The sequence below is a fragment of the Propithecus coquereli genome, unplaced genomic scaffold (genome assembly GCF_000956105.1).
Source record: "Propithecus coquereli isolate 6110/MARCELLA unplaced genomic scaffold, Pcoq_1.0 Scaffold24, whole genome shotgun sequence".
NCBI classification, from domain to species: Eukaryota; Metazoa; Chordata; class Mammalia; order Primates; family Indriidae; genus Propithecus; species Propithecus coquereli.
In genome coordinates this window covers 1,137,681-1,146,930 of record NW_012147952.1, presented here as the reverse complement: position 1 = coordinate 1,146,930, position 9,250 = coordinate 1,137,681, and the positions used below count along the sequence as shown (strand labels likewise).

Here is a 9,250-nt window from a genome sequence, read left to right as displayed (position 1 = left end):
GTACAGAGTCTTAAAAAGTTCTTAAATACATACAACTTATTATAACACTGAACAGTAAGCTGGCATGAAAGGAAAACTACTACTTCACAATTATATGGCCCTTTATTTAGCTAATTTTGAAAATGAATAATTTGTTAAACCGAGTGACACTAAAATCACAAGTTTATTTCTCCAATTTCTTTCTAGTAAGATATGAGGAAATTACTCTAAGCTAATTTCTCGTCTCATTTTTGAATTAGGGTTGCCTTTTAGATATTTCAAACTTTATCATTTTGCTCACATTGCCTTTTGTGCTAAAAACACTTATGAGCTACTTAATGAGAAGTAGAGAAGAACATAAAAAACGTAAATATAACCTCAGACCAAGCCCTGGACTCATTTTACCTTTTAACTGCTTGCCAAATTCTCCCACTGGTAGCTGCAAGTCTGGCCACGCTGCATTGCTAGCATGATACAATGGATGAGCCCTTCTCCAAGAATTCATCTATCTCCACAAGCCCCCCAGTAGCTGCAAAAATCACAGGAAAAGATGATCTTCAGATTCTTCTATGGTTTTAAAGAGAAAACATAACAATGGCACCTTGATTGGGTACAGTGATTTGAAGGATCACTATCATGTTAAAGCCTCATAAATGAGAAGAGCAGACATTATAAATTCCACTTTACACATAAGGAAACTGACACTCGGATGGGTTAATGTGCCAGTGTTCAGACCTGTAAAAGTGATGATGTTAAGACCAGAATCTAGTCTAGTGTTCTATTCAACTCTCCGATGCTCACCTCTCTTTCTGATCATGGCAGTTGTAAAATGGTAGGAATTAAGCCAACACTGGACTGTAAGCAGAGGATTCTCTTTTTATTCTGCCAAACAGACCAATCTCTGGCCCAATTCTAATACCTGAAAAAATGGTCTTATTGCTGAATTAAAGATCGTATGATATTTTGTCAGAAACAGCCTACCTACTAAATAAAATTCAGAACAATAGTAGCAAGAAAAAATAACCTCATAGTGGAGGAGAATGGAGGGAAAAAGCTAAAGTATTAGGGAGAACTGTGAGCAAAAGAGCAAGCGGATAAGGGAAGCCCCAGGTACAAACAGGGTGAGAGTCCCATGTGGCCAGAACGGGAGAGCCCAGACAGGGGTACTCAGAAAAGGGTGGAAATTGCCACGAGCCACGTGAAGTTTTTCTCTTGCTTCTTTGAAGTTTTGCTCTCTGGACTCTGGGATCAAATGTCATCAGCAAAGGGTAAGGAAGATACCTAGCTATTTCTTGAAATTTCGTGAATATTAGAAAACTAATAAACACTGACAGACTGGACTTCTCATCAAGAGGTGAGCCTAGAGTGAGTAAAATTCATAAAGAAACCAGCCAAATGCCTGACACAGACAGTAAAAGAGGGAAACAAATCATAATGCCCACAGCTTGAAACACTTTTTAAAAGACTTAAAAGAACATTCAAGATTTAGAATCGGTGTGCATGGGTTCTGAGTTCTACTACTCCAGTTGCCATGTGTCTCAGGCAAATTTACTTCAACTCTCAGGACCAAGTCATGTCACTACACCAAATGTAAAAAGTTGGTTAAAAATAGAAACTAGTCCATAAAGATAAATGAAATGCAATACAATGGACTTTATAACCCATGGTACAGCAACTTCATCCATCTGCTTATTACTGGTGTGGGAGAATAATAATTCGATTTCAGAAATTCATATTTGATATCTTTCCAGGAAGCTCACTATACAGGTTTACACAAATTGTTCTCCCCATTTAACAAGCTGAGCAAATAATCTTCCCAACATGTTGTGTTTCTATTATTCAAGTCAGCAGTAACACATCGAGCCCACCCTGGTTTCCATATTATTCTTCTATTATAATTTAGTAATCTATTTCCTTAAATGATAGCACCTCTCTCACTTCTTTTTAAGAAGTAATGCATACAATTAAGAAAGTCAAGACAGATTGACAAAATTGTGAACTAACGGTTATGTCTCTTACTCTCCATTCTCTTAATAACTCCTCACACCCTTCATGTTTTAGGCTTCCTTTTTCTCCGTTTTCTTCATGAGCAGTTAGGAACTCAATACTGGGCATGCAAATTTACTATGACAGATTTATGTTGAAAGTAGAAAACTCCAATAGCGTTCAGGATTAGCCTTCCCTAAGTTCAACCATATTCATGAATGGTGTCAAGGAGACTATTCTCCAAGTGAAACGCAAAGTTTTCTCTCTCAGTTTTTTCTGCCTAAACAGCATCTTGGAATAGGTGGACACCTTTAACACACTTGCCTTTTTCTTTTCCTTCTCACCCATCCCTGCTTCAGCAATATAATTTGGGGTACAAGATATGAAAATTTTCATAAACCTCAATGAATTTATGATATTTAAATACATGGAGACGCTATCCTCATCCTTCTCCAGTTTTCACTAGTCTACTTTTCCTTTTTTTCCCAGTTGCTAATTGGGGTTTCTCACAATAGGCCTTATGGATACATTTCAGGACACAATATTAAACCTGTTTGGAGGAAGGAAAAGGAACAGGAAAGCTAAAGTTACAAAAATTCTTCTCTAGTTTCTGTCTCCCCTCCACAAAGGAGGTAGCTATTGTGGATGATTGAGAGAGAGGAGCCCAAATTCAATGCTTTTTATAGGTCAATTTATATTATGGGTTGCAGGATTTGTAAGAAAAATGGAACCTCATACAATCCCAATTTAATATTCTTGCCAACAATTACACAGTAAGTGGCAGAGCTAGAACTAGAACCCAAAATTACTTGGATCCAAAGTTAATGGTCTTTCCACTACACTACAATGCTTTTTATTATCTTCAAACTGGAGACAATTTCTTTTCCCTCAATCGACAGGAACACTCTATTAAGGAGTGTAGGTGAAGTTCCAGGCCCTCTTATGATCAGCAGCTGACCTTCTGAATCAGCCTTATCTTTTGCCAAACCACTTCTTCAACACTGAGGAAAGACCGGAAATTCATTTAAAGAAAAGATAAATGAAGCAGAAGCTGCTTCTTGGTAGAGATACGGTGTGGTGTATGGGAAACTACTTGTACTTAGACTAAAAGGTCTGGGTTTGAATCCTGGTTGGGCCATGTTATGTGAGTCATCTTAGGCTATTAGTGGAATTTTGTGAGTGTAGTGTGAGGATTTGGGAATTATATTATCTGACTTAATGTTTTGCACAAGATATTGTGGGAATCCAAATATTTAAATGTGATTATAATTCAACTATTTGCCATTAGATTAAATAACTTACAATAATGGCTGGCATGAAGTAAATGCTCAATAAACGGTAGATATTTTAGTTAAATATTCCAACATGGTTCTTAATTCTCATCCTCAAACCATCCCCTTAACTCTCCACTTGTATTTTTTTTCTCTCTTCTTTACTATTCTGTACCTCCCTTCTCTATGAAGCTGTTATAAAAAAGGAATAAGATTTTAGATCTAATGAGATCTTCTCTGATTTAGGTTTCAGATAATCCCGTTTTTAGCCCATGGAATATATTGGCTCAAGATGTCTAGTGACAGTTACTTGAAAGAGTATTCGTTGAGAAAGTTAGGTTTCATAAAGCCTCCAGAACACATGTGTACAGACACTCACATCCAAAACTCTATTAATATTTAAAAAAGACCTCTAATTTGCAGATAATTAAATCAATCATTAAATATAACTTGCAGGAGTCAACTATTTCTAGTTATTGGCAATGGTATTTAAAATTAGTGTACTTTGCCAACAAAATGAATTATTTTTATCATAAAGTATTTCCAATTTCAAATAAAATATTTCTAAAATCTTGATGTGAAAGTAGCTCATTTTTTCCATTTATACATATTTAAAGACATTCTCAAAACCAAATCCAAGTAGTAATTTACAATCAAGGCTGATGAAACTTACAAATACATTTTAATTGATATTTTGTAATGTTGCTTTGGCATATTCACCCATCAATTTTCTAACTTCTATTAATGCCTATTCTTATACATTGTGAAGAAAGAGAGCACACACAGTAAGTAGCTCAAGGATACGGTGCTGCATCAATACCAAAAGTGAATTTTAAACCTAATTGCTCTGTTACAAGAACTTTAGCTTTGTAGGTCTTTTTGTGAAAGTAACTTCTCAGATATGTGATATGACGGACCAAGCATTACCATAAAACTTTTCTCTGATTTAACAAATATTTTAAAACTCTGTGAAAAGCACACTGTCTTCCAATTTATTTTAAAGCAAAGTTTTAAAAAGGCCACCATCTATGACTGTGTGTCCTTAAATCCCTATATATATGTGTGTCCCTGAATAAACCCTATGAGCCCCAGTTTTTAAGACATAAAGTGCCCTCTAGAAAAAAAGTTCAGCACAGTTTCACTAATTGCAGACAATATGACATGCTTACACGGCAGCAAACCGGAATTCCAAACACTCACCAATCGGTCACTGCACAAAAGGCCAAGACATTAGCAGAGGAGGCTGATTGATAAAGTTAATGCAGAGGTCCAGGATTATAGAGGGCTGTTGTGTAACAGCATCACCTACTGCGATATCTTGTAAATTCGTGCAATAAAGGAACAACATTTGCAAGCAAGTGGAAAGCAGTCACAGGAAAAGCAGTGGAAAAGATGTATTAGACATAAACAGTTGGACAGTGCTCCTAATTTTTATTTGTCCACATAAGTCCATACAATTTTACAATTGCCATCCTTTGGCAGTTAGCAGATTTGGAATTCTGTTCTAAAACTCACCCACTCCCACTTAAAATCCCTCACTTGAAACCATGCTTGAAACAGCCAATGAAGAGGTCTGACAGCCACTACTTGCACTGTGCCTTCTCCTTCCTATCCGGACTCTGTCAAGCAGAAGCCCATATTTTCCACTAGCTGCTGGAGGCCTCCATCCACCTGCTGTCTGCAGCAAACACCAAAAGGAATGGCAGCAAACCTGTAAATCCTGACAAGCAGAAAAGGTGTGCAGGACAGGTTGTAGGGGCTGCTATCAGTGAGGACAGACGGACTGACACCCAGACAGACAGACAGCAGCACCATCAGACACCATCCATTACTTCCAATCTCAGAAGAGGGGAAGCCTGCAGCACCAGGGACGTCATTCTTCCACCAGGGACAGGCAGCAGATTAATGAGGGTTCTGCCTCCTGCAAGCCAGCAGGCTTAAAGTATTTGTTTTTTGGATGAGAAGGAGCAGGGAATTCAGAAACCTGCTGCTCTTTATAGAACTGGGCCAGCTCTGGCCTTCTGAGTTAACAGCCCTTTTCTGAATGTACAATGAAAGGACAGGACTGGCTGGATTTCTACTATTTTACTGTAACTCTATAGCCACATCTCTACCTCGATATCCCCCATGCCCATCTGGGTGGCAGTTACAATGGTTGGGGACCCCCTCAGTCTGTGAATGCAGCCTCCCTCCACTCCTCTCCTGTGAGGCACTGCTGCACTGAGGGGAAGTAGAAGAAACACTCCTTGGCAGCATCTTCTCTTCAGGAGGCAATCCTAGGGCTGGGGGAGAGGCCATGCTCCTGTGCACTGTGCCTGGAAGGCACCCCGGCTTCCTTCCTACCTCTTCTTTGCTATCAGCTAACTCCAGATGCAACAGGTTCCCATTGGCTCTTCATGCCAATCCCCTGCCCCCACATACACCTTTTAGCCTAAGCAGGGAACACCAAGAAATCAGTCCCGGTCAGGGCCTCTGAATTCCCCTGCCCCAGGCTAGAACACTTTCCTGAATACATAAAGACTTCCCAAGGGAAGACAGGATTCAAGACCCCTTCAGCTCCACTCTGTGGACAATACTAAGGAGCATGGAGAGCCCAGTCTCTCTGCCAGTACCATGTAAGCAATTTTGTCTGAGGCAAGCAGCAGCACAGTGTCACACACTCCTGCACCACCAGCAATGAGCCCCATCTTCTCCCCATCCCCAGGAAAATGGGGCACCAGACAGATCCCTTGAAGGGGTGATGGGCTCTAAAGAAGAGAGCATGTGTGCAAGTATTCAATCCTTACTGGACTGCTTCCTCTAGGAATTGAGCAGGCCCCAGAGGTGTCTCTTGGAAACCGGTAAAGAGGAACCTCTATTTACTCAGGCCAGAGTCCTCGTCAGCTTCTCCCATGATTAAAAACTTTGTATTGCCATTGGCGTTACATATGGGTAAGGAAATTTCTCTTCACACAGGTATTCTGTGCAGAAGACTATGAATAAAAGGTTAAAGAGAAGCTGGGGAGGCAGTTACCAAAGATGGCAACTGCCCCAAAAAATACCCAGCCTTGATCTGTGAGATGAATGAGTACCAAAATGAACACTAAAAATAAGCATTTTTATTATATAAATACAGGCACCCTTCATCGGGGTAACCCGGACCTGCTAAACAACTCCAAGAAGAGAAGAGGAGCTGTCCTCAGCACCTCTTCATCCCGCCTCCCGTGTCTTCTAATCACCCCCAGCCACCTAACCTGCTCCCAGCCCAGGGCCCTTCCACTTGGGGCGTGGGGAGATCTGCTCCTCTCAGCTTCTGCACATCCCACTACCAGGGTGGCCCCTGTCCACTCAATCCTCCTGTGCACCCCAGTCTCAAGCCATTCTCTCCCGGCTCCTGGGCTCCTGGCTGTGGCATCCCCTCTTTCCTCCGGTCCCCTGGCCTCTTCCCTGCTCAAGCCCTGCGCCCCTGGCCCCAAGGCGGGGGCCTCCGCCCGCACCCAGCACCCTCGCCCGCCCCTCCCCCACACTCAGCCGAGAGGACCGGGTGAGTGAGTGGCGAATGGATGGATGGAGGCACGGAGGCACGGATGGCGCGGCTGGGGGTGGCTTACTTGAGCATGGCTTCTTCTTTTTCCTCCTCTTCCTTCTGCCGGTCCATCACTGCCATGATAATGTTCCTCTCCTCCTCGGTCAGGTGGCTCAGGTCGGGCAGCTCTTGCATCGGGGGAGGCACCGTGGGTGGGCGAGGACCGCGGGGCCCCACGGCCGAGGACATTTTCGTGGCCTGCCCGCCCCCTCCGCTCGCTCTCTCGCTCTCACCTTTCGGCCGCACGCCCAGCAGCTGCGCCCCTGCTTCCCCTCACAGCGGAGCCCTCCCGGCGGCGGCGGCGGCGGCGGCAGCAGCGGAGCCGGGGAGAGAGAGAGCCCAGTCTTTCATGGTTGTTTGCATCCACCCAGCCCCGGATGCCGCCTTTGTTTTGGCCGCCCTAGCGAGGCTCGGGGCCGCCCGGCCGCCTCCCGCAGCCCAGCCTCGGCCGGCGGGGGCGGGCAGGCGGGGGCGCGGCGGGCGCGGCGAGGGGGCGAGGGCTCGCGCCAGGCTCCGCCGATCCGGGCGTCTCCGGCGGGGCGGGGGCGGGGCTGGGGCTGGGGCGGCCGCCGCCGCCGAGGCTGCTCCCAGGCTCTGCTGCCTCCAGTTTGGGGCTGCGGGAGGAAGAGGGAGAGTTTGGGTGTCAGTTAGGCGGAGTCTCGGAGGCTTCGCTCCCGGGAGATGCTGCTGCTCTCGCAGACATAGCTGCCAGCCACTCAGTTCCGGAGCCGCTCCGCCCACGGCACCCACCCGCCCGCTCCCCAGGTCCGAGCCACGCGTGCCCCAGCCGCTCCCCCCTCACTCGCCAACGTGCACACCACATCGCTCTATCCCCAGGTACCCCTCGCCCGTGAGTCATCCTCCCTCTCCTGGTCCCTAGTCGATGTCATCCTCCCCAGCCCTATTTTCCATGGGATGCATTAATCATCATCATCCTCGCTACCATCTTCATCATAGAGCATTAATATTATTTGAGCACCCACAATGTTCAGAACAGCAGGATGGAACACCCTCTGGATGCATTTTTTTCCTTCCTGCCACCATGTCTTTCTTATTTACTAGTCAAGTGTTCACAGCCACAACAATGTAATTTTTTAGGTAATTTTGACACACACCTCCAACAGCCTGGATTTTCTGGGTACATTGCACTAGTCAATGCAGTGTCTTTCTTGACCCGTCTTTGCTAGAACTGTTCTGCAATGTATCCTAATTTCCCCGCAAGATGCCCCACAACATGATAATTCTTTAATTTGTCATTGTGGACTCCGGGTAGCCCCATCGTATCACATAACTGCACTTTTCTGGTGCTTGCAAATGGATTATCTACTCTAATTCCTCTAGTGATGCTCACTATCATCATGTACTCACTCACATGTAGTTCAGAGGTACTTCAGTAGTCCCTCTGTACTACTCAAGAAACACTGATCCCAGATAAGAAAAACACCCAGCGATGTCCTGTTATATTTAAGGAGCTTCTGCTCAATGCCTGGGCCAATGATAGGCATTACAATGAGCTTCTTTTGCTGATAAAGGCAAAAATAAATAGATGATCCTTTCAAAATAGGTAATGTTATCAGCTTTGAAACCTGGAGACTGAATTTTGTTAGTATAATTATAAAAGAATCAATATAGGGAAGGGTTCAAATTGAACAATTTCCTAGAGAGGATACCTTAGCAATAATGATGAGAGAATTGATATGTTTCTCTCCTGGGGAATTATTTCAATAGTTCCAGAAGGAAGTTAGCACTCATTTTTTTTCCCTCCAAGCCTAACTTTGTTAATGAAGATCATAATGATGATATTTATGAATCTTAACATCTTTAAGTTTAAAGATATTAAGAATTTAGTTGATTTCCCATTAAATGCAAGAGTTGTTTCTACATAGACACATCTATTTGAATACTCTCAGCAATGGAAGGCTCATTACCTCATAATTCTATTCCTATATCTGACTCCCTCTTCTATCTGAAAATCTTTCAAATATTTGAGGCAGTTATCAGGTCATCTTCAATCTTCTGCAGAGTAAACCTTTTCAGTTTATCTAACCAGTATAGCCTCATTTTAAAGACTTGTCACTAGCCTTTGAACACACTCAATTTTTTTTTTATTATCTTTCTAGAATAAGTATTAAGAATATGTGTAATCAAGAACAGTTCCTGGCACTTAGTAAGTGCTTAATAATCCTGTATAACAATCATTTTTATTTGCACAACTTAACATTGATCTAACTTTTTGGTAGCCATTTCACTCATGAGGATGTCATTGAAATGAATATATAGTCCACTAAAACTTCCAGTTATTTTTCATAAGTGCTGCTGCCTAGCTAGATTTCCTCCTTTCTCTAAATAAGCAATGGATGAAAACATAGTTGTTTTTTCTTCATTTTTTAAATAATTTTTCTTGTTTCTCTCAGTCCAGCGTATATTCAGGAGAAAACAAACTGAGTTA

General features: G+C 43.1%; 1 protein-coding gene across 1 annotated transcript in view; it reads right to left on the bottom strand.

Moving 5' to 3' along the window:
* RIMS1 (regulating synaptic membrane exocytosis 1) overlaps positions 1-7,282 on the bottom strand; it is a 482,695-nt gene extending 475,413 nt beyond the window's left edge. The window contains exon 1 of the mRNA XM_012646050.1: positions 6,827-7,282. Coding sequence (XP_012501504.1) covers positions 6,827-6,990 — 164 coding nt within the window. The 5' untranslated portion in view covers positions 6,991-7,282. The remainder of the gene's footprint in view (positions 1-6,826) is intronic.
* Positions 7,283-9,250: the final 1,968 nt, after the last annotated feature.